Here is a 27,219-nt window from a genome sequence, read left to right on the forward strand (position 1 = left end):
GATAACTCTCTCTACATTTTTTTTCTTCTTTCTGTTGTGTGCTTTGCTTGAGGCTTCGCTACCTCTATTTATAGGAGAGGTTAGTGAATGAGCCGTGTATAACTCGTTCACAGCTCTCCATTTTGTTAACAATTGCCTGTAATTGTTGATTTTCCTTTTTCTTTTCTTTTCTTTCTTTCTTCAAAGAACACGTTTTCCTTCTTTTTTTTCTTTTCAAAAGTGTGTGGGGTCCCATATGTCGGAGGGACCCACAACAATTCTCCCCCTCCGGACGACATGGTGGAACTCTCCATTCCTGCCGCTTTGACACATAACTCGAACCTCTCCTTTTGCCTTAGTTATTGACAGAGCAACACACTTCTGTAATCTTGACTGCCACGACACAGCTTCTCCTGCAAATGTGATTGAATATCCTGAAAATCCATTTCACTGCAGTCCAATGTTCCATTCCAGGATTTTAAAGAAACCGACTCACTACTCCAACTGAGTGAGCAATATCTGGTTGTGTAACATCCCTTCCCGGTCCACCCGTTAACCCGAATGAATGGAGCCGAGACGCTACAATCTGGTTGAACTCATGTCCTGTCATGCTGATATCATCCTGTATGCTAACTATGAATACAAAATATTCCCAATTAAACTCCAAACTTTCAATATCTCCAACTAATCATCATAATACAATAACACTTTATATATATATAGTCATAACTGTATCAATCCTCAATAGCATGTAATAGCTAGCAATTAAGTGCATTCATGATCTATATCAAGTCTTCAGGACCTAATCATACCAACTATAGTAAAATATTTCATCTTCAATCATTTCATAAGTATTATTCTTATCTCCAACTACTTATACCAAAATAATTACATGCTTCACTTATATTTACAATCACAAAGCTCTAACAAATGTAATAATTATACATGCCATAAATCTTAATACATGCCATAATTCTTAATTATATAACTCTCAATCTACTACTCCCAAATTAATCACTTCTGCTTTGATAGTACTCTTCAAGTCTTCAAGTAGCAACCACGATCTTCAACCTACGCGTGATAAAAATCGACGCGCTGAGTATAAAACTCAGTGGTGCTCATAATTCACATACTTAACAAAGTGTGATGGCAACTAACTTAAAATACAAATTTGCATAATAGCATTGAAAATCATAGATTCAGTAAATTTCAACATCAATGTATCTTTATAGCAAAGAATAAACTTCTAATTCACACCATAAATAATTTAGTTCTAATTATCTCATAACTCCTTTAATCACACATTATGATACTATCATGATCTTACCTGCTGTTCATTGTGTTGTATGAATGAAATCAATAAAACATGTAAGAATACATAACAGTATATGTTCATTGTCTTACTTGCTATTCATTATGCTGTATGACTTATGCACTTTCAAGTTATGATTAATAACATCTCATGACTATTAAAGATTCAATAAATAAACTTGTAAGCATATATAGCATTATACTTTCATGATCTTACCTGATGTTCTTTATGCTGTATGAATTCTGCAACTTTAATTAAACTCAGTGAATATCACAATGAATAAAGAAACATATAAGCACATACATATGTAGAAATAAACATGTACTCACATGTGGAATGTAAGCACACATATCATGATACTTTCATTTTACCTTGATGATCTTTCTTGCTGTTTAGTATATTGTATGCTTCATGCAATGTTATGTCAAGATATCTGTATGGCTCCATAAGGTTATAGTGAAACCGAAGTGATAAGAAAAACTGTATGAAACTGGATGAAACTGTATGCTTGGCTGCTATGGCCTATATAATCATATCCACTCAACGGCCTGTAGCCGGAGTACCAAACTGTATGGGGCGCAGATCTGCTATTCTATGTCGCGACATAGCCTTATCTACATGGTTTCTACCTAACCTCAATGGAGCATAATGTTGGTATGTCAATAGATAAAACAAATGCATAGTAACTGTGTCATAATTTGCATGCTTGTGTCATGTTATTTTCACTTGCTTGTGTCATAAAATTAACTGCTTCATCATTTCATAAAATTTACTGCTTACCTGTATGCTGATAGCCTCGCCAAGCGGGCAACTTGTGTCATGTTAGTTTCACACCATTTGCATGCTTGCATTTTGTGTTTATACATGTGTTCATGTTGTCTTTTTGCTTTAAAATGATTGAAGACATACAAGTTGAGAAAAGGAATACAATTGCATAGAATTCATAACTTCACACACCATTTCACATCATTTCACAATTGCATAGAATACAATTACAAGTTGTGTTTACCTCATTTCACATCATTTGCATGCTTGCATGTTGTTTTGATGCATGTTCTAATGTTGTCTTTTTGTTTTAAAATGATTGGAGGCATACAAGTTGAGCAAAGGAATACAATTGCATTGAAAATGAAGTCCAAAAGAGCATCAGAACACAATTCACGAGCGCGTCATGCAAAGTCGCGAGCGCGAGAAGTGCAAATGAGAGTCAGAGAGTTTCCAGACACAATTCGCGAGCGTGCAAATGAAATTCGCGAGCGCGCGACGTGTTTTCCAACCTGCGCAGTCTGTACTCTTTTGGTCATATCTCTCAATATACAACTCCGATTTGGGTGATTCAAAAACCCATGTAAAGCTAACACATAGAGGAACAAATAAATCTTCTATGACACGTCCTAATTCCATCGTTAAATAGGGTAAAAATCAAGGTGAAGTTACTGGTAACTTTTCCAGCAAAACTTGTTTCAGCATGAACTCAATATCTACTTCATTTATTCATTTCATCTCATGCTTTTTCACCATTTTCAGTCTTCTTACTCAATATTAAGCAACATATCTCCTCATTTCAACACATCACACAAATTATCATGCAAGGAAATGAATTAAACTAAAGGAGATAGCACACCTTCACTCAACAAGCTTGGAATCTTCTTCTTAGCTTCCTTCTACCTTGAGATCACCTCTCCTATACATAAGAATTCTTATGAATCATCTAAAAATATCACCAAATGATTCAAGTATGAAATTCAAGAAAGTTTACTTACTTGGATATAATAGAAGTTGAATTAATGCTTGAATCCCATTAAAATCTTCACTACCATTAAAAGTGATGGAGAAAGGAAAGTGGAAGAGGAAAGTAGAGGAAGAAGATGAAGATAAGGATGAAGAAATGAAAATGAAATGGAACTCACGGGTAGTCTCTAGAATATCATTGATTTTTATGTGAAAATTACCAAATGGTACCTCAAGTGTCAAAATGGTACAACTCAATACCTCAACTTTATCTTTTTGTGCAAGTAAGTCCTAATCCTTATACTTTGATCTTTTTGTTTCCTTCAAGTAAGTCCACTTCTTCTCCTTATTTCATTCTAGCCCACTCTAGACTCTAATGGCTCGAACCGGGTTTTAGATCAGCCCGACTCGACTCTAAGCATCAACTCGATTCAATAGAAAATGGGACGTTACAGTTCTACCCCTCTTAACAAATTTCGTCCTCGAAATTCACTTACATTAAACACTGATAACTCTCATAATAGCTTCCAACTCAATTTGATTCTTCGATAATCGGCGAGCACTTACTAGCCTTATGTTCTCCACATGATTCGCCCAAATGAACATCCATACTAGCTAATATATCCAGTCCATATCAGCACTCAATCCAAAGACCTATATACCGCTCATACCAAACATATCAGCGTATCAGATACATATCATATCATATACAGATCATATCATCATCTCATATACATATCAAGGCATTTCATTGCAATAGCCTATTCAAAGATTTGCATAAAGTAAATTCTCATAAAGCATGATGAGATTATAGACACATATACTGAGATCATATAGTTTATGTTCATAACTGTATGAATAACTTCATGTCGTCATGGTACCGTCATGGTACTTCTTCTCATCCACTGTCATGCATATATACATATAGTCATACATGCATACTTGCAAGTTCCACTCAAGAAGAAAACAAAATGAAACCAAAGTTCCAAATGTCAATACATGAAAGTAATTATACACAATCACAAGGTTATGCAAATCATGAAATGTGCCATATAGATTATCTCAACTTGACCATTTATCCATAATGATTTGGTAGTTCCATCCAAATAGAATTCACTAAGTGATAGCAATTCCACTTTTTTTTTTTTTTTAATCATAGATAGCTCACATAAATCTATAAATCATCCATGACTTATAAATACTCTATTGATGATTAACCAATCTTTTCTGTCTGAAGTATGATCACTTATAAAATCTTGATCATTTTGACTTCAAATTTATTCTTATATAAACATAGTGAGATCAACACGAACCACAATTTGTACATATTCATGAACTCTCAAAGTATAGTAAGTCTGATCTTGTATATACTCTGATGCATCATTACTTCTCTTTCATCCAATCTTAATACCCATGATTCCTAATTTGTCACAAAACTCTGAATGATTATCATCTCATTTAAATCATCCTAATGCATACTCCATCACCTCTGTAATTGATGCTTTTCTAAATCTTAATTCAATAACATGACTAGATCCATTCTTACTTACCTAATTTCTTGGTATAACATCAATTCAATAGTTAGACACTATCTCTCCATGTCCAATGTCATTCATCATTTCACTTAATCATCATGGTCCAATATTTATATAACATAAGTATCTTCATTTGGTGTTTAGGAGTCGTTTACTTTTTTTTTTTTTTTTTTTTCGAATCACTCTTTATTTCTAACTTACATAACATCGAGAATGCACCAAGTACTGTAAACCTCAAAAGATTAAATATCGTTGAATTTAATTCATACTTATACCATATTAAACCATAAGATGTCACAATTCATACAAGATCCACTACTAGGCTCATCAAGATTTAAGTAATTTACTTCTTCCTAAGAATCACCATACTTTTCTTATAACCATAGTACTTTATATTATTCCTGATATTCATACAGTTGCAAAATAGCTTATGAACACCACAATATACTTGACTCCACCAAATAGTAAGTAGTTCTCATAAATAGAAATCACCTCTCATGAATGGCTTTAAATAATGTTTCATTCCACCAACATTAGTGCTTATGCAAAATACTCATCACCCATTCTTAGAGCAAATCACATCAAATCATTCATCATTAAGATCATATATGTAAATACACCAATGAATATATGTATATATGTATTCTATCAGCAAAATGCTTATCTCAATAGTCATAATAGATTCCATTAACCAAAATCATGTAAACTTCAATACTCTTCTTACATAGATTCTAATGTCCTTAAATCCAAATCAGTTCGTTTTCTTATTAGATAATACTAACAACTCATCCTCAACATACTTCTTCCTTCCATAGGCACATGTACACACATTCATGCATTTTATGCATGCATTTCACATTCACATCATTTAATTCCAACTTAACCTTTATAATCTTAATCATGCATGACTTAACATAGCTTTGCGTACACAACCATACAAGGTTACACTACATCTTACATCTGTATATACATATATGTTATTTTCTTGTTTAAGTCATAAACCAATATACTTCATAGCTCATGAATTTATACAAGTGACTTCATTGTCATTTATAAAACAATCCTTCATTTATCAAAACTTTAGAACTCCACACTTGAAAATTTATTTTTCAAAGTGTTCAGAGAAGAAGAATTTTCATAGCAAAATCATTTGGTCATAAGCAACATAAACTAGGCTTTTTCTGGAGTCAAAATGAACAAACATTTTTACAAGTCATTCATGCTATCACAATCATGGATAAAAATCAGTGTCAGAATACATCTCATAATACTTATAATATGTAGAACTCATATCAACTCACGAAAGTACACAAATCCTTAACACCTCAATAATATTTCATCTCCAATAACCACTACATCGAATTCCCTATCCATTATTCTCTAAGCATATCCTCCATGCATGATGGTCCAAAAGGATCTAACCATTAATCATCAATAGTAACCTCAATATATACTCCACTTACCACGACACCATTTTCCAATGGCTGGTTGTTTCCAATCAAACCAATATGGCATGTCTTTAACTTAAATTACTCATACTCTCACTGCAAAACAGATAACTTCCTACATAGATACACATATGGTCCGAGAACCGCCTAAACCTAGGCTCTGATACAAAAAATTGTAAAATCCCTTCCCGGTCCACCCGTTAACCCGAATGAACGGAGCCGAGACGCTACAATCTGGTTGAACTCATGTCCTGTCATGCTGATATCATCCTGTATGCTAACTATGAATACAAAATATTCCCAATTAAACTCCAAACTTTCAATATCTCCAACTAATCATCATAACACAATAACACTTTATATATATATAGTCATAACTGTATCAATCCTCAATAGCATGTAATAGCTAGCAATTAAGTGCATTCATGATCTATATCAAGTCTTCAGGACCTAATCATACCAACTATAGTAAAATATTTCATCTTCAATCATTTCATAAGTATTATTCTTATCTCCAACTACTTATACCAAAATAATTACATGCTTCACTTATATTTACAATCACATAGCTCTAACAAATGTAATAATTATACATGCCATAAATCTTAATACATGCCATAATTCTTAATTATATAACTCTCAATCTACTACTCCCAAATTAATCACTTCTGCTTTGATAGTACTCTTCAAGTCTTCAAGTAGCAACCACGATCTTCAACCTACGCGTGATAAAAATCGACGCGCTGAGTATAAAACTCAGTGGTGCTCATAATTCACATACTTAACAAAGTGTGATGGCAACTAACTTAAAATACAAATTTGCATAATAGCATTGAAAATCATAGATTCAGTAAATTTCAACATCAATGCATCTTTATAGCAAAGAATAAACTTCTAATTCACACCATAAATAATTTAGTTCTAATTATCTCATAACTCCTTTAATCACACATTATGATACTATCATGATCTTACCTGCTGTTCATTGTGTTGTATGAATGAAATCAATAAACATGTAAGAATACATAACAGTATATGTTCATTGTCTTACTTGCTATTCATTATGCTGTATGACTTATGCACTTTCAAGTTATGATTAATAACATCTCATGACTGTTAAAGATTCAATAAATAAACTTGTAAGCATATATAGCATTATACTTTCATGATCTTACCTGATGTTCTTTATGCTGTATGAATTCTGCAACTTTAATTAAACTCAGTGAATATCACAATGAATAAAGAAACATATAAGCACATACATATGTAGAAATAAACATGTACTCACATGTGGAATGTAAGCACACATATCATGATACTTTCATTTTACCTTGATGATCTTTCTTGCTGTTTAGTATACTGTATGCTTCATGCAATGTTATGTCAAGATATCTGTATGGCTCCATAAGATTATAGTGAAACCGAAGTGATAAGAAAAACTGTATGAAACTGGATGAAACTGTATGCTTGGCTGCTATGGCCTATATAATCATATCCACTCAACGACCTGTAGCCGGAGTACCAAACTGTATGGGGCGCAGATATGCTATTCTATGTCACGACATAACCTTATCTACATGGTTTCTACCTAACCTCAATGGAGCATAATGTTGGTATGTCAATAGATAAAACAAATGCATAGTAACTGTGTCATAATTTGCATGCTTGTGTCATGTTATTTTCACTTGCTTGTGTCATAAAATTAACTGCTTCATCATTTCATAAAATTTACTACTTACCTGTATGCTGATAGCCTCGCCAAGCGGGCAACTTGTGTCATGTTAGTTTCACACCATTTGCATACTTGCATTTTGTGTTTATACATGTGTTCATGTTGTCTTTTTGCTTTAAAATGATTGAAGACATACAAGTTGAGAAAAGGAATACAATTGCATAGAATTCATAACTTCACACACCATTTCACATCATTTCACAATTGCATAGAATACAATTACAAGTTGTGTTTACCTCATTTCACATCATTTGCATGCTTGCATGTTGTTTTGATGCATGTTCTAATGTTGTCTTTTTGTTTTAAAATGATTGGAGGCATACAAGTTGAGCAAAGGAATACAATTGCATTGAAAATGAAGTCCAAAAGAGCATCAGAACACAATTCGCGAGCGCGTCATGCAAAGTCGCGAGCGCGAGAAGTGCAAATGAGAGTCAGAGAGTTTCCAGACACAATTCGCGAGCGCGCAAATGAAATTCGCGAGCGCACGACGTGTTTTCCAGCCTGCGCAGTCTGTACTCTTTTGGTCATATCTCTCAATATACAACTCCGATTTGGGTGATTCAAAAACCCATGTAAAGCTAACACATAGAGGAACAAATAACACTTTTATGACACTTCCTAATTCCATCGTTAAATAGGGTAAAAATCAAGGTGAAGTTACTGGTAACTTTTCCAGCAAAACTTGTTTCAGCATGAACTCAATATCTACTTCATTTATTCATTTCATCTCATGCTTTTTCACCATTTTCAGTCTTCTTACTTAATATTAAGCAACATATCTCCTCATTTCAACACATCACACAAATTATCATGCAAGGAAATGAATTAAACTAAAGGAGATAGCACACCTTCACTCAACAAGCTTGGAATCTTCTTCTTAGCTTCCTTCTACCTTGAGATCACCTCTCCTATACATAAGAATTCTTATGAATCATCTAAAAATATCACCAAATGATTCAAGTATGAAATTCAAGAAGGTTTACTTACTTGGATATAATAGAAGTTGAATTAATGCTTGAATCCCATTAAAATCTTCACTACCATTAAAAGTGATGGAGAAAGGAAAGTGGAAGAGGAAAGTAGAGGAAGAAGATGAAGATAAGGATGAAGAAATGAAAATGAAATGGAACTCACGGGTAGTCTCTAGAATATCATTGATTTTTATGTGAAAATTACCAAATGGTACCTCAAGTGTCAAAATGGTACAACTCAATACCTCAACTTTATCTTTTTGTGCAAGTAAGTCCTAATCCTTATACTTTGATCTTTTTGTTTCCTTCAAGTAAGTCCACTTCTTCTCCTTATTTCATTCTAGCCCACTCTAGACTCTAATGGCTCGAACCGGGTTTTAGATCAGCCCGACTCGACTCTAAGCATCAACTCGATTCAATAGAAAATGGGACGTTACAGGTTGTGTACAAACCATGGCATTCATCAAGCTTTGAACTGCTGAAGCATATGGAATCTTTTCCATTTCTTCCTTCTCTCCATCCGTAGAAGGGCACTATTTAGAACTCAACTTAAAGTGATTAGTAAGAGGACAACTAATCGCTTTAGCGCTTTCCATTCTAAACCTTTAAAGTACTTTCTCAATGTACTTCTCCTGTGACAACTATAATTTCTTGGCTCTTTGATTCCTTATAATCTTTATGCCAAGAATCTGCTTTGCTGGTCCCAAGTCTTTCAAAGCAAAAGACTTACATAGCTATTTCTTCAACCTAGAATTCTAACCAACAATCAACATATCAACCACATAGAGCAAAAACAATGTAGTCATCATCAGAGAATAAAAACACAGTGATCTGAAGTAGTCTTTCTGTAACCATGCTCCCCCATAACAAACTCAAACTTCTTGTACTACTGTCTCAGTGCTTGTTTCAAGCCATACAGGCTCTTCTTCAGTTTGCAAACACAATCCTCTTTTTCTATGAAACCCTCTGACTGCTCCATGTATATTTCTTCTTCCAAATCTCCATGTAGGAAGGTAGTCTTTCCACCCATTTGCTTGATTTCCAGTTCAAAACTGGTAGCCATTCCGAGCACTGTTCGAATGGATGTCATTTTCACAACTTGTGAAAAGATCAAAATCAATACCCTTTCTTTGATTGAATCCTTTCACAATCAGTCTAGCTTTGAATCGTGGTTGGGACCTATGTTCTTCTTGCTTGATCCTGAACACCCACTTGTTCTTCAAAGCTTTCTTGCCTTTAGGCAACTTCACCAACTCAAATGTTTCATCCTCATGCAAGGACTTCATTTCATCTTGCATGGCTTCAATCCAGTTCCACTTGTGTTCATTTTCCATAGCTTCTTCAAAGCTTTCAGGTTCTCCCCCATCAGTCATTAGTACATACTCATTGACTAGATATCTAGTAGATAGTTATCAGACTCTACTAGATCTTCTTAATGTTTGAGAACCTTCCGGCGCTGGTGGTTGAACATGAACACCATAATCTTCATCTGGTTCATTTTCATTGGGAACTTCTGGATTTTCTAACTCTGGCACTTGTTCTTGTGGAACATTTTCTTCTTCTCCAATTTGTCTGCATTCTATTGGAGGGACTCTCTATATGTCTGTTGAGTCTTCATCAGATCTATTAGCACTCTGCTTCAATATCTTCAATAGTCTGATCTTCAACAAATACAGCATCACGATTTCTTAAAATCGTCTTCTGGATTAGGTCATAAAACCTATAGCCACATTGGTCTTGGCCATAGCCAATGAATACACACCGTCTAGTCTTGACATCAAGCTTAGACCGTTCATCCTTCGGGATATGCATGAAGGCTTAGCAACCAACACTCGCAAATGATCATAGGAAACATCCTTTCCTAACCATACTCTCTCTGGAGTATCATATTGTAGATGGAAACAAAGTGAACGGCGAACTGCTGTGAGTAACGCTTCACCCCAAATCTTTTAGACAACTTTGCATGTGAGAGTAAACATTTGACTCTCTCCATCAAAGTTCTTTTCATCCTCTCAGCCAAACTGTTCAATTGCGGCGTCTTGGGAGGTGTCGTTTGATGTTGAATGCCATACTCTTTGCAGAAAACATCAAATGGCCTAGTGTATTCTCCACCATTATCTGTCCTAATATACTTCAGCTTCTTGCCTGTCTGTCTCTCAACCAGGTTTAGAAGACTTCAATGTGTATACCCAAGTCTTCCTAGAATGGTCATCGATAAATATCACAAAATATCGATTTCCACCATATGACATCGTCAATGATCCACACAAATCTGAATGAATCAGATTTAATACATTCTTCATTCTAGAAGGAGGGGTAATCTTGAAAGCTACTCTGTTTAGCTTTCCCACCATACAATCAGGACACTTGTCTAGGTGAACTTCATCCAATCCAGGTAGTACGTTCTTTCTTGCCAGAGTTTTCTTACTCATGTGGCGTAGTCGTTTATGCCACAATTCAATTGTACTGTCATTCTCCGCTACACTCAAAGTGTCTTGGGAGAGTTTCGCATGCATCACGTATAGCTTTTGGTCTTTAGCTACCACAAATGAACCTTTTGTGAGCTTCCACTGACCATTTCTGAAGGTGCTATAGAAACCTTCATCATTAAATCTACAACTGAGATTTGGACGCATGCTTGAAAGCCCATTCCTCATCAGTCTTCTCTTCCGGTTTAGTTCAACTAAACATAAGCAAATGCATTTTGATTACCATAAGGAGATCTCTCATTTCTCCATATATGGTAATTCCCACCATTTAGACTGATTATTTTGCTTGTCCATTTTGACTTGTGCAGAATATCATCACTAATATAAACCGTATACATGAATAGTCGTATACGTGAATAGTGATCATGAATAGTAATACTATACTCGAATAGTAACTGTACATGTGAATAGTACTATGCGTGAATAGTGGAACTCAGCAATAGTAACATAAATAGTACTGGTCACCATCAACTTTGAGTTACTATTTTACTATTCATCACTAAGTCGATTCTGCAACGTCTTTCCAAGCGGACAACACCAATGGACTCGTTGTAATTTTCCCTTCGTGGTGGTATATTTATTTTCAAAATATATCCACGGATCCGGTACCGCTATCTGATCGTCTGGACCTGCCGAAACCTTCAGCTCTGATACCAGTTGTTGGGCATTAACTCTAATACCACTCGTTGGGCCCTTTCAACCAATTAAGAGAAAATTAACGCAGCGGAAAAGTAAACTTGTGACACAGAAATTTACATGGTTCACCCTAAATTGTTAGGGCTACGTCCACAGAACAAACTCTGAATAATTCTTCAACTATTAAAAAAAGTAGGTACACAACGAGAGTAATACAAAAATAGTGGCACACAAAGTGTTTCCCAAAAACACCCCATAATAATTTCCTCACTATTTTTCTCTCTCTAATTTTAGGAAACCCTTCTTAAAACTAGATAACTCTCTCTACATTTTTTTTTCTTCTTTCTGCTGTGTGTTTTGCGTGAGGCTTTGCTACTTCTATTTGTAGGAGAGGTTAGTGAATGAGCCGTGTACAACGCATTCACGGCTGTCCATTTTGTCAACAATTGCTTATAATTGTTGATTTTCCTTTTTCTTTTCTTTTCTTTCTTTCTTCAAATAACACATTTTCCTTCTTTTTTCTTGTTCAAAAGTGTATGGGTCCCACATGTTGGAGGGAACCACAACAATAATAATTAAAAAGAAATTTTAATGAGTATTATCTCACTAATCGAAGTAATTTTAAATCAATTATTTGTTGTGTATATTGAATAATGAACTATTGCGATTACGATGTTGCAATGGGATTGGGATTTTTTTTCAATTGAATATTGATAGTTTTTTCTTATTAATATCATTTTAGTCTAGTATGTATCAATATTTGATGAGTTACAAATTTACAGGTGTAGTTGTGGACATAGGATTAAGATCACGATTGGAAGTGAAATGACATACTAGAGCATCAATGAGGTATGGGATACCTGTAGACATTGTGATGCTTAAGTTAGCAATAGAATAGTAGAGTATTATTAAAGGTAGTTGGAGTTGATCCATTGTATCTTTTGAGTTAGGACTTTAGGGTCCTTTATATAGAAGTTTGGATGACTCCTTATAGGTTACTTTTTAGAATTACTGCTAGTCAGTACTTGACTAGCTAGTATTTAACTTTCTGGAAATATTCCGCATTGACTGTGGAATATGACTTGCCATACAGCTTAGGTGGATACTAAGCTGTGACTGCTTGATGGCTTAGGCTTGGGTTGGGCCACGATCTCTGTCTTGTTTTTGGGCTTGCGCTATGCTAATATGACAATTGCAATTATCATTTGGTAGCAGATGTCCTCCATATGTATCAAATCTTCATTTGATTGATGAATTATAGGTGCTAAAGTGTTATTCTGCAGGCTTTAATGATGTTATGAGTAAGTGGTACTTCAATATGAGCTGCAACAATCTTTAAGCCAAATTTATTGGCCTTATCTCTGAGCTATCTCTACAAAAATTTATTTATTACGGCATGAGAATATTGAGCTAAATTTTTATTTTATAGTGTTGACCCGGATTGATTTAATAAGTTAGGTTGATGCTAATACTGCATTTTTTTCTTTTATTTTAAATATATAGGTAGTTCCTTTTTCAATAAAATGTTAAGGTACACATCTCCAGAGGTCCCTAATGATGGTTTTCTTTGGTTTTCACCCTTTTGAGTTTTAAAATATATAGTTATAATGAGATTTAGGCTTCACTTTTTATACCTTTTAAACTTATACTATGAGTTTTCTTCTTTGTCAATTAGCGGAACTTTAAAAGTTGTAGCGAATCACTTTTCTCCTTATCCTTTGCGAATCGGGAAAGCTTTAGGAGAAATAAGGCAATTTTCACCAAGGTGATCTCTGTTTGTGAGTTCTACTATATTTTTAGACTTTACTATCTGATTCTTTGAGCTTCACAAAGAATATAGTTGAAATTGATGTTTCTAGAACTAGATCCATTTTGACTTATACTAATATTTGTCAAAATTATTGAGAAATATAAAATTCTTGTGCGCTTCATTTGTTGTTGAGCAGTAGATAATGAACATATTACCATAGTTCGTAGTTTTCCAGGAGAATCTTTAGTATATGGAGAAGCCCTAAAAGTTGGACTTAGGTTTCCCTTAGATGTCTTTTATGTTGTTGTGCTAAAGATAAACAAAATTAGTACCCCTAGCTACATTGCGATTCATGGAGAGTGTTGGTTATGTTGAAGACCTTATGTAGACTTTGTTGGATATCAGCACAGTGATAAACTCCAAGATTGATTAATAATTTATAACACCAAAAATCATAACGTGAAAGGCAACCAAAATAATACTAACGCAAAACACCAAATATAATTGTATTAATAAGAAGCAAATATTCAAAAAGCTTAAGGAAAGGATTACTTACTTGATTTTTGCTTGGTGCTTACAAATGAGAGGAGGGGTGGTATTTATAAGCATTTCCACCTCCTCAATGTACGACTAAGATTTGCTTACAAAAACGGACGGTCTAGATTACAAGGAACATTCTAGAGTTAGGTATACATTTCACAAAATATCTTTGAGTGGGAGTATTATGGAATGCCCTAGGTATTTACACACTTTGTGGGCTTAGATCAACTATCTTTGGGCTAAAGGCTTCCCAAGTCTTGGCTTATTATGGCAGCCCATTTTGGTGGTAACTTTTCTAAATTAATCGGTGATATTTAATACTATCCCTCAACGATTAATTTCTCTTTCTTCATTATTCCCAACTGTTGGTGAAAATCTTCATATTTATTTGCATTTAAACTTTTTGTAAAGATATCAGCTGGCTGATCCTCCATCTTGATATATTTCATTTTTATCTCTCCTTGTAGAACCTTCTCTCTAATAAAGTGATAGTGAACCTCCACGTGTTTTGTTCTCGCATGAAATACCGGATTCTCAGCCATTTGTATAGCTGAATGCTATCACAATTCAATGGAATCGGATAGTTGATGGGTTGATGCAGATCGTTCATAAGTTGTGACACCCAAACACTTTCCTGAGCTGCTGTTGCTGCTGCCCGATACTTAGCTTCTAGAGTGGAAAGTGACACTGTAGGTTGTCTCTTGCTGCACCAAGAGATTGCTCCTGAACCAAGACTAAATGCATAGCCTGTTGTCGAGCGTTGAGTGTTGTGATCTCCTGCATAATCAGCATCTCAATATCCTTCCAACTTGATAATTTCACCTCTCTTATAAAAGATCCCATAATTGATTGTACTTTTGACATATCTCAATATTCTTCGAACTGCTTCCAAGTGAGGTTTCTTAGGCTTCTGCATAAATCGACTGACTACTCCAACTGCAAAGGAAATGTCCGGCCGTGTCATAGTGAGATAGATTAGGCTTCCCACTAGTTGTCTATATATAGTAGCGTCTTCGAGATCATTCCCTTCATGAGCACACAGCTTGACATTAGCATCCATTGGAGTAGATATCGGCTTACATTCCATCATTCCAAACCTCTTCAGCAGATCTCTTGCATACTTCTGTTGTTCGAGGTACAAACCTTCCTTGGCTTCTTCTATCTCCAATCCAAGGAAATGCCTGAGCTTTCCTATCTCTTTCATCTTCAAACGAGTAGCCAAATTCTCTCGAATGAGTTGAATCTCTTTGATGTTGTCGCCAGTGACTATTAAATCATCAACGTATACTAGCACTATAGCTAGTCTTCCTTCCTGATCTTTCACAAACAAACTGGAGTCTGCTAGTGCCATAACATATCCATTCTTGACAAGGAATTCTGCAATCTTGCCATACCAAGTCCTCGGTGCTTGTTTTAGACCATAGAGAGCTTTCCTTAGGTTGCACACATAGTTAGGATTTTCACGACTTCTGAACCCTAGTGGTTGCTCCATGTAGATTTCACGATCAACTTCACCATGTAAGAATATCCATCTGCCACAAAGGCCAAGACTTAATAGCTGCAAAGCTAGTAATACTCGCACAGTAATGATCTTGGCAACTGGACTAAATGTCTCATCATAGTCCAAGCCATACTGTTGAGAAAATCCACAAGCAACCAATCTTGCTTTGTATAGCTCAATTGATCCATCCGGGCGAGTTTTGATTTTATAGACCCATTTGCAAGAGATGGGTTTCACATCTCTTGGTTTTGGCATTAATTCCCATGTTTGATTTTGCTCCAGAGCAGCAATTTCTTCTTCCATCGCAGTAGTCCACTCCATCTTCTTTGATGCTTCTTTATAAGTTGTTGGCTCCTTTATCTTTGATATAGCAGCATTTGCATATTTTGGATTAGGCCTTCTTTCTCAACCCGATCGCCGAAGTAGAGAATAATCTGGATCTTCTTCTTCTTGCCTTGGCTGCTGTTGTTCGTATGCACCTATCTTCCATGGGCTCTTCAATTTCTCTTAAACTTTGGATGGCTCTGCTTGACCTTTCTCTGGGATGAACTCTCCCTCTCCTATCTTCTTTTCAACTTTTTCTTGAATTTCCTTTGAGTCTGGTAGCAGGGTTGCTTGAGATGACCACCAAGATGATGTCTCATCAAAGACCACATTACATGAAATATGGCACTTGTTAGTTATAAGATCACAACATCTCCAGCCTTTTCTTTGCTCATCATAACCAACGAATATGCAGCAAAGTGCCTTTTTGTCAAACTTGCTTCGAAGTTCATCCGGAATGAAGACATAACACACACATCCAAAAATGCGAAAATGACTTACAGTTCGTTTAATGTTCCACAGTTTCTGGAATAGGGATGTAAACTCCAGTCTTACTTGAGGTAGTCTGTTGGTGACGTATACAACCATCTTCATGCACTCTGCCCAAAATCTAGCTGACACATTCTTCGTATGGAGAAAACTCCTGCAAATCTCCATTAGGTGTCGATTCTTTCTCTCAGCAACTCCATTTTGCTGCGGTGTTCTTGGACATGTGAATTGCCTTCGAATGCCTTACTCTTGGCAATATTTAGTGAATTCATCAGATGTGTAATCTCCACCATTGTCAGTGCGAAGGCATCTAATTTTATTTCCGACTTCTTTTTCAACTTTGTTCTTGAAAGCTTTGAATTTTTCAAAAACTTCTGACTTCTCTACCATGAAATCTACCCAAACATATCTCGAGTAGTCGTCAATGAAAGTAATCATGTACCTCATATTACTGTTTGTAGATTGCTTGATCCGTCCAAGAACATCTGAATGTATTAATTCCAATGGCACCTTGGCTCTATGTTTTGACTCTTCAAAGGAAAGTTGGTGAGCTTTTCCATACTGGCATCCAACACATATAGTGTCTTCTCGGCATTCCATCTGAGGAAGACCTTCAAGCATGGACTTCTTCATCATCACCTTCAACTTATGATAACTAACATGTCCCAGACGAGTGTGCCACAAGTCAGCTGTCTCACTCTTCCTTGTTCTGTCAACATAGGCTTCTTGTGCTGACATAACGTAGATTGATTCTACTTGCCGTCCTTCCATGACTGGATCTTTGATTAATTTAAGGTTACGATAAACCTTCACATTATCAGGACCAAACACCACATAATTACCTGCACTTGCTATTTGTGATACAGAGAGCAAGTTTTTCTTCATCCTTGGCACATGGTAAACCATTTGTAACTCCATTCTCTCCTTACTGAAGGGAGAAACAATGGTTGTCTTTCCAATGTGAGCTATTGGCAATCTCGTATTATTTGTTGTGACTATAACACGACCTCTATCATAATCGGATACATCCGATAATTTCTCCTTGTTTCATGTCATGTGATCAGAACTTCCAGAATCAACTATCCAATCATCATCATAGTTGATTCTGTCACTTACAGATATTAATGATGACTCCTACTCGGGTCCTTTCATCATCATCTCTACTGGCTTTTGTGGCGAATATTCTTCCTCCTGAACAAAGGAACTGTGAATATCCCATTCCTTTTCATTTTGTTGCTCGTTCTGAGTTGATGTTGTGTTTCCTTCTACTCGTCTGCTTTGACATTCTCGGGCAAAATGTCCTCTTTTGTTGCACTTATAGCAATGATCACTTTCTCACCAGTCGTCTTTCCTTTGTCCTGGCCTTGCTCCCCCTTGCTGTGATGGTCTCCATTTTTGCTTTCTCCATCCTTGTTGATTACTCCTTTCTTTTCCACCATCTACTCTCGCAACGTTTCGAAATCACCTCTTTTTAGCAAAGAGAGCTTTCTCATCATCCTTCAAAGCTACTTTAGACATTTTTTCTTCCAAAGTCTCTTCATTGGACAAGATATCCTCTAACTCGTCTAAGGTTGGTTGTGTAGCCCAACCACGATTAGCAGTCACAAGGCCCTTAAATTCAGGTCTTGGACCATGAATGATGATCCTCCTCATCCTTGTCTCGTTGATCTCATTGTTTGGATCTAATTTCGAAATCTCCTCACATAAAGATTTTACTTTAGAAAAGTATTGACTTACAGTGAGGTTCTGTTGCGAGATTGAGAACAACTCGTTTTCGAGCCATTGCAGTTTTGCTTCATTCTTCTTGACGAAAGCAGACTTGAGGATGGCCCACGCTTCCTTTGGTGTTTTAGGCGACTTGATCCGTTGCATCTGCTCATCTTCTACTGCAACCGTCAACACATACATCGCCTTCCCGCATTTTGTCTCCCACTCTTTCAGAGCTTTCGCAACCCCAACTGGTTGTGTAGTATTATCTCCTTCGACGATATCCCATAAGTCTTGACCTATTAGATAATATCTCATACGGGTACTCCAGTTCCCGTAATTGTTGTTATTTAGCTTCTCGTTGCTATTAGCAACTCTAGAAAAATCCGCCATAAGGTACTGGTGTTCCTAACACTAACCAATGCACGACGGTCCTTGACCAATCACGATCACAATCCTGGCTTGTGAATCTTGTTGCTTCAACAACAGTCCCCGACTGTTAATTCCAGTAGATTAACAATACCCTAAACTTGTAAATGAACACCACAAAATACCACGGCTACAACAACTACCACCACAACCATGCTCTGATACCACTTGTTGGATATCAGCGCAGTGATAAACTCCAAGATTGATTAATAATTTATAACACCAAAAATAATAACGGGAAAGGCAACCAAAATAATACTAACATAAAACACCAAATATAATTGTATTAATAAGAAGCAAATATTCATAAAGTTTAAGGAAAAGATTACTTACTTGGTTTTTGCTTGGTGCTTACAAATGAGAGGAGGGGTGGTATTTATAGACATTTCCACATCCTCAATGTACGGCTAAGATTTGCTTACAAAAATGGACGGTCTAGATTATAAGGAACATTCTAGAGTTAGGTAGACATTTCACAAAATATCTTTGAGTGGGAGTATTCTAGAATGCCCTAGGTATTTACACACTTTGTGGGCTTAGATCAACTATCTTTGGGCTAAAAAGGCTTCCCAAGTCTTGGCTTATTATGGCAGCCCATTTTAGTAGTGACTTTTCTAAATTAATCGGTGATATTTAATAGATTTCTAGATAAAAAGCTAATAATTGAAACCTTCCTTAGTCTATTTCATTCCTAGAATAAAGCCATTGGCGCCTTTTTGTCTTTCTCAATGTAGATAAATAAAAAAATGATTAAAGAAGATTCTCATCAATCTGAAATGTGTATGGAAGTGATGATTCTTTTCCATCCATTGTGATGGTGACAATGTATGGCATACAACCCATATGTCCTATTCTTTCAAACCTTTAACGAAGAATCCTTCTTAAATTGTTGAAGCCATACTAAATTTGCATCTTAAAGACCACAACACTAACTATGATATTGATTGTCTTCATAAGCAGGATAGAAGCATGGCAGAACACTTATTTGAGTTCTGCGAGTAATTTATACTACTTTTGCTTTACTAACTTTCTGTGCTTCTAACATTTGCTTAAACTGATGTGAAATGTATATATTTCTGTAAGAAGTATTTCTTTTAGGTCTATTTGAATAGAAGTCTCCACTACCATCATGATTAGGAGCTCTATTTTGGAAGGTCAAATGAGCTAGAGGACAATGGCAAAAGGAAAGCTCATGAAGCTCAAGAGTAGATTGAGGTCGATGTTGAACCCCTCAAAAGGAGACTTCTTAGAATGTTGTTTGATCTGCTCCTCCTCCTACTCCAATTATTACATTGGTTATTCGTTCCTCTGTTCCAAATATGGTGGTTACTTTTAGATCTTTTTTTCCTCTTGATACCATTGTTGCATCAATATGAGCTGATCATGCTTTGCCTCTTATACCTATTAGGGGTAATACTAAGGCTTTATCTACTAATTATTAATGGCGTATTTTGCTACTTAGACACAAAACCTTCGTTCTCTTTCTCCTCTTACTGGTATTTCTTTCCTTATTGTAGTTGTTGATGAAGCTTAGCAACCTCCTTTGGCTATTGAGTTATTTTTTGGTTTCTTCCTATGGTCCTTTCTTGCTCGAATGAAATACTGAGGGATTAATTTGCTAGAGGGATTAGACCCATTAATTATTAAAAAAACATATTGATAAATTAATTTGCTCATAGCTATATATGTTTATATGAAACAATTAAATAATATTCCTTTTATCTCATAATGAATTACAGTTCAATTTGATTTGAGTATGAATCTTCAGAAAATTATTTTTAATGAAATAATTTTGTCATATTATTAATTTTTTTTCTTGATGGTCGTTCAAGTATATGATTATTCAATATTCCTAAAATTATTTTCCTAGAAATCCACTTCTCTAGTATTTCAGATGACAATGAAAGCTTGATCTAGTGATTAGGTACATTAGATTATACACTTAGTCACAAGATCGAGTTGTAAAATAATCATTTTTTACAGTTCTTTGACCGTAATCCATCGAGACCGAAAGAGAATCAATCTTCTATCCAATTATTAAATGGCGAGTGCATTCATATCCTTAGTAACTACTCTAAAAAAAAATTCCGAAGGAAACATGAATTCCGGTAACTAACCCCTCTTTAGTATAGAGTGACTTAGAAATCAATAAGTTATTTGTATGATATTATAAACAAAATAACCTTTTTAATTTGTTTATTTCTAATAAAATTAGTAAAGTAAACTATTAGTTTGGATATCCCAAATTAATAATGTCAATTATTATTTTGAGATAAATACATCACAAGATTCATAAACTCCATAGATATTGTGATGATTATTTGTGTTTTGGAATAAGTGTAGAATTTAGATTAGGATTGGGGCTTAAGGGAGTATCGGGAGCTTTGACATAAATTGGTAATCTTTTTTTTTTTTTTTTTCGTATCTTTATTTAATTCTCCTATTTTGTTAAGTCGAATAATGTACATATTATTTTTCTTTTTTAATTTTTTAATTTTGTTAACTAAGATAATGAATATTAATATTATTAAGAAAAAAATTTCTACCGAAGACAATAGTACTTTGTAGCCAATCTTTAAAGAAAACGGTTTCAATATAAATTTTACATATGAACTTTAGTTCACCATAAAAGGAAAAAGTTTCACAATATAAATTATATTTATTAGCCATTTGATGGAAAAACATGATCACCACGGTGTACTGAAGGTCCTTTTCAGACTTGAAGGCCTATTGGCAGTCTCCTCAGCCTTCTCCTCCTCTTCCTCCATCTGCCAATATATTCAAGATTATTTATGCTATAATTAATCCTCTAAACAATTTTATGTACTATATATACTCATCATTTTAGGTAATTTTAATCTATTAATCTGTATATAAAACTACAAAAAAAAAAAAAAAGAAATTATAGAATTTAATTTTTCTTTTTTTATCAAAAAGAAAGTGGTAATTACCATTAATTTAATTAATCTCTCCATTTGAGTATTCTCTTTTCTCAATTCGTCAACTTGCTCTTCCATAAATTTTGTCTTCTCCTGAAAAAAAAAAAATGAAGAGTGATATTTCGTTTAAAAACTTAATTATTTCCCAATGAATTACTAAATTTATTTAATATGTATTTTGGATGTATAAAAAATTAATTAAACATTACGATTTTCTTTTGTCGAGATCTAGCAGCAGATGCTCTATTTTTAATCTTTTTCTTCTCTTTTCTCATTTGATCTTGTTCAGAGCCTTCAATAATTCTTTTTCTTCTTCCACGAACTAAAAGCATATCGACTTGTAGCCATTCTTGTGAAATTCGCACACCGCTTCCAAATGAATTTAGCATTGCCATAACTAGCAAAACTCCAATGGGTTTCTTTATTGTGATGTTGCGATGGGATTTGGGCTTTTGTTAAAAAAAAAAAAATGATAGTTCTTCTTGATGACTAAGGCAGTGATATTGTTTTAGGTGAATACATGTATATATAAATTCAAATCTATGAAGCTGAAATGTGAAAATTAATGACGTTGCAAACGTATTTTACTTTTTGTTTACCAGCGAATCTCACTGTACCTATAAAATCTGAAACTTTCTTAATTTCAAATCTATTAATAATGATATGTTGATTACGAAATATGAGTTAGGATAGATGTATAAGCGTATTATTTGTACGAAATAATAATTAATGTAATATAAGATTAAATATTTTCATTATAGTTTGATCTTAGCTAACCTTTCGGCCACCAGACTGTCAGTTTGTGTTAATGGTATCAATTATGGTTTCTTCACACCATCTAGAGGGGTCAAGCAAGGGGATCCTCTTTCTCCTTACTTATTTATTCTGGTTTCTGAATGTTTCTCTCGTGGTTTGATACATCTTGTCTCTTCTGGAAAAATTCAACCTTATAAGCTTGCTCGCAATTGTTCCCCTGTTACTCATTTAAGCTTTGCAGATGATCTTTTGATCTTCATTAGGGGGGATAAGCGTAGTACCACAAATTTCAAAAAGTTTCGTCTTTACTATCAAGATGTTTCGGGCCAGATGATTAACTTTGAAAAATGCTCTTTCTATTGTTCAAAAAAACTGGGTCCCGTGACCGTCTCAACTATTGAAGCATCTCTTTCAATTAAAAAGAAATGCCTCCCCTTCACATATCTAGGTGCCCCGATTTACCAAGGTATTAATCGTACTTCCTATTGTAATGAGTTGATTAAAAAGATCGCTGCTAAGCTTATGGGATGGTCTAAGACTTTTTTGTCGATGGGTGGTAGATTGGTCTTAATTAAGCATATTTTGAGTTCAATTCCCATACATATTATGGGTGCTATGAAGCTTCCAACTCGCGTTTTTGGTATTTTAGAGACTCAAATGGCAGATTTTTTATGGGGTAAAACAGATGCAACTAATAAGCATCATTGGGTTAAATTCCAGAAAATTTGTTTCCCTACTGCTGAGGGCGGTTTGGGTCTGCGATCCCTTTCTTCCATTCAACAAGCATACTCAGTCAAGCTTTGGTTCTCTTATATGCAGCGCGATTCGATATGGTCAACCTACATGTTTCAGAGGTATCACCGTAAAGGTTTTATGTCTTTTCAAGCGACTGATTCTTGCTCTTGGAAACGCATTTGTCGTGTTCATGAAGTGGCTTCGGAATTAAATAATTTTGCAGAGGTTGTGTCACCTTCTTTTGTCGTTATTTATGAGCATGTTCGAGTACATAAAAGCAACACATTGTTATTTAGCTTGATGTGGGACTCTTCTATTCCTAAAAAACTCTCGGCCTTTACTTGGAGGTTGCTCCTAAATGCTCTTCCTCTTCCTCATAGTTTGAATGTGTTAGGGATTAATGGGCCTTATTGCTGTCCTCTATGTTCCTGCTCATCAATCACCATTGATCATCTGTTTCTTCATTGTCCTAAGGTTCTATGGGTATGGAATTTCTATAGACAATATTTGCTTTCTGGCGGCAATTCTACTTGTAGTACATTGCGTCAAGAGCTGATAACATGGTATTTAGTTTCTCGGCCACAAAGTTCTGTAAGCATCCTTCGTCGTCTAGTTCCTCTAGTAATTATGTGGCATATATGGAAATTATACTGTAATTTCAGCTGGGGTGAAGGTGATGCAGGAATTCATTTACTTCAGCAACAGATTAGTAAGTTTATTTTTGACTGGGGAGTTGCTGTTTCGCATCGCAAGTTCACTAGAAAACCTGCCAATGCTCTAACCGATCTGCTTCCTGCTAGTTTTGGTCAGAGGAATCAGCGTAAACTCTCTTTGGTTTACTGGAGAAAGCCGACTGCAACTGTTTATAAAATTAACGTGAATGCTTCCTTTTCCGTTTCTTCTTCTTCTGGAGGCGCTGTCATTCGGAATTCACATGGGAATTTTGTGGCTGGCCACTCCTTTCTCTTCTCAGCAGTTTCTCCTTTTCAGGCTGAGCTTCATGCTCTACATGAAAGTATCAAGTGGTGTACTCAAAGAATTCCGATACCTTTCCAAATAGAAGTAGATTCCTTGCATCTAATTCAAAAGTTACAGCAAACACACAATAGTTTGTCTGACCAGAAGATTCAATCTATTCGGTCTTTCCTTTTATCCTCAAATTCTTACATCACACATATATACAGGGAGGGCAATCAAGTAGCTCACTCTATTGCAATTCAGAGCAGAATTACTCATACCTAGTTAAGCTTTTTCTCTTTTGATTCTCTGCCACGAACTATTAGAAGTCTCATTATATCTGATTGTTCTGGCTCTCCTTACTTGAGATATAAATAAAATGTTTTATTTGGAGAGTCTTGTGTCGTTGAAGGAGTTGCTTCAGCTTGGACTTCGTTGGCGTATTGGGAATGACTGTTTTATTAACGTTTGGAAGGACCCTTGATTAAATTGTGATGAGTTTTTCAGAGTTCCAGTGGAACCTATACCTGGCTTTGAAGACTTGAGAGTTGTTGATTTGCGTGAATCCATGGCTGGCAGCTGGAATATTGATCTAGTTAGAGGGTTGTTTCCTCCTGCTGTTGCTGATATTGTCCTTTGTATGAAGTTGAGTTGTAGGATTGTGAGGAAAGGTCGATTTGGCATTGGACAACCGATAGTAAGTATACTGCAAAGCAGCTTATTTTTGAAGGCGAGCTACAGCAAATGAGGTGATGTGGAGACATATCTGGGAGTTACAAGTCCCGCCTAAGGTTTCACATTCCAGTGGCGTGCTTGTCATGATATTATTCAGTCCAAGAGCCGACTATATAGGAAAGCTTAGAATTTGATAGCCGGTATTTGGTGTACAATGAGGACGAGCCTGCAATACATACTTTGGTGTTCCGTTCGCGGGCTGTCTCTTGCTATGCAGGTTGCCAACAGTGGACTCAGGATCTTATTGTAGAAGGTTTTAAATACTGGCAAATGCTGGTGTGGGATAGGGGTGACATGGTGGATAGGGCGGAAGCAGCTGTGATAGCATGAAATTTTTTGGCGTGGCATCAAATCATCGCCGTCAGTGATTGTTAGTTCTGCGTTGAGCATCCTTCATGATTAGCAGTCGGCACAACAGGTTTTCACTCCCTTGAGTTCAACGTTGCACACTCCGACTTTTCAAATGGCAGCCACCTCCTATGGGGTTGGTGAAGTGCAATGTCGACTCAACCCCCTTTTAAGCAGCTAACAGTTATTGTGGAGTTGGATGCTCAATTAGTCTGTAAGGCTGTCAAGGGATCATGTTGGGTATGCTGGTTCAAGATAGCAAGGAATTATTATCTCGCAACATTCATGATATTGTTTGGACTAGAACACAAAACCATATGGCTGCTCATGCTCTTGTTAGAGAAGCTATAAATCATGCTTGTCTTAATTTTGGTCTGTTGTTCCCGACCATATTAAGATAAGAGTATTCTTGTTGCTGATTAGAATTATTAATAAAGTTACCATTTCAAAAAAAAAAAATTTCATTATGGCTTACCAAATGTAATATATCTACAATAATTAACAGAGAATCCAGTGAATTTATTTATTGTGATGTTGCATGAATATTGATAGTTTTTTCTTATTGATATTATTTTAGGCCAGTATGTATTAATATTTGATGAGGTACAAAATTACGAGTATAGTTGTGGACATATGATTAAGATCAAGATTGGAAGTGAAACAACATACTAGAGCATCATTGAGGGATGAAATACCTGTAGAAATTTTGATGCTTAAGTTAGCAATAGGATAGTAGAGTATTATTAAAGGTAATTGGAGTTGATTCGTTGTATCTTTTGAGTTAGGACGTGGGGTCTTTTATATAAAAGTTTGGAGGACTCCTTATAGGTTACTTTTTAGAATTATTGGTAGTGAGTACTCGACTAGTATTTAACTTTCTCGCAAACCGTATTAACTGTGGATTATGACTTGCCTTACAGCTCTGGCAAATACTAAGCTATGATTGCATGATGGCTTAGGCTTGGGTAGGTGAAGATGTCAGATTTTTTCAAAAGATTGGAAAGAATCGAATTGGACGGGCTTGATTTATTTTATTTAGTAAAAATGATTTCTTTTACTTAAACCCGTTTAATCCTCAAAAAAAAAAAAAAAGGTTATCTTACTTTAGTAAAAATTTAATTTTGGAGTCGCCACCCTTATTAAGAAAAATTCTCGAATCAGATCGGGTGGCACGTGAATGAGGTGGTGCATCGGGAAATGTTTCGGACAGGCCCGATGCACTTCCCGGGCCCGGTTCCGTCATGAAATGCCCGATGACCTGAAAAGTAAAAGATGGTTAAACGCATCAGTAATCTCAACTACGGACGATTGGTCCAAAAACCAAGGTGTTCGAGAACCCCGATCCAATTTTATGGATAAAATGGTGTATCATAAACCTGTTAGGGGCAAAATTTAAGCGTCTGTAGTTTACCCCACTTTGATAATATTTTTCTTTTCAAGTAAAATGTCATCAAAGTGTAAAGTAGACGCGCAAGTAAGAAAATACTTACTTGATTTGTGTGATATGCATGACTTTGATGAATGAAGTGCGCCATTCTAATGGCTTTGTTGATGTGGATTTGAAAACCTGCTTTGGGGGGCTTTTGGTACCATTACGACATTTGACTGGTGGACAAGTTGCGCCATGGTGATTGTCGGTGACTTCTGCGGCTATCTTGCACCAGTTGGCGGCTTTGGTTTGAGAATGCTCCACTTTAGGAGGTTGTCTTTTGGACGGTGAGAGATGGAATAAGATGCGGCACACGGGACAGCTTCTGGGGTGCGCCACTAGGACGGCTTCAACGGATGAATGAGTACGACACTTCGGTCAACCAGATTTCTAAAATGCTCTACTTCGGGAGGATGTCCTTCGGACGGTGAGAGGCAAAATGAGATGCGCCACACATGATGGCTTCAGGGGTGCACCACTGGGATGACTTCAAAGGATGAATGAGTACGACACTTCGGTCGACCCGGTTTCAAAAATGCTCCACTTCATGAGGTTGTCCTTCAGACGGCGAAAGGCGGAATGAGATGAGCCACACAGGATGGCTTTAGAGGTGCGCCACTAGGACGGCTTCAATGGATGAATGAGTACGACACTTCGATCGATCCGGTTTCTGAAATGCTCCACTTTCAGAGGTTGTCCTTCGGACGATGAAAGGCAGAATGCGATGCACCGTACGGGATGGCT

At 35.9% G+C, this 27,219-nt stretch overlaps 1 protein-coding gene and 2 long non-coding RNA genes across 3 annotated transcripts; all 3 read right to left on the reverse strand.

The window, feature by feature from the left end:
* Nucleotides 1–906: 906 nt before the first annotated feature.
* Nucleotides 907–3,480, reverse strand: LOC149498956 (uncharacterized). The gene is made up of 3 exons (XR_016318978.1): nucleotides 3,055–3,480; nucleotides 2,916–2,975; nucleotides 907–1,050 (listed from the first exon to the last, which is right to left on the reverse strand). It is a non-coding gene; the product is annotated as an uncharacterized LOC149498956 (long non-coding RNA).
* Nucleotides 3,481–6,548: 3,068 nt separating this feature from the next.
* Nucleotides 6,549–9,102, reverse strand: LOC149498957 (uncharacterized). The gene is made up of 3 exons (XR_016318957.1): nucleotides 8,728–9,102; nucleotides 8,589–8,648; nucleotides 6,549–6,724 (listed from the first exon to the last, which is right to left on the reverse strand). It is a non-coding gene; the product is annotated as an uncharacterized LOC149498957 (long non-coding RNA).
* An 8,799-nt stretch (nucleotides 9,103–17,901) lies between these two features.
* LOC149498958 (uncharacterized) lies at nucleotides 17,902–18,540 on the reverse strand. The gene has a single exon (XM_089721446.1). It carries the CDS (start codon nucleotides 18,538–18,540, stop codon nucleotides 17,902–17,904), a length of 639 nt encoding a protein of 212 aa, XP_089577572.1.
* Between the last annotated feature and the right edge of the window lie 8,679 nt (nucleotides 18,541–27,219).

The sequence above is a fragment of the Jatropha curcas genome, chromosome 1 (genome assembly GCF_041381405.1).
Source record: "Jatropha curcas cultivar XTBG-Jc1 chromosome 1, XTBG_Jcur_1.0, whole genome shotgun sequence".
Taxonomy (NCBI): Eukaryota; Viridiplantae; Streptophyta; class Magnoliopsida; order Malpighiales; family Euphorbiaceae; genus Jatropha; species Jatropha curcas.

Coding starts and splice junctions, on each gene's coding strand:
- LOC149498958 (XM_089721446.1), bottom strand. CDS start 18,540: ATGGCGGATTTTTCTAGAGTTGCTAATAGCAACGAGAAGCTAAATAAC.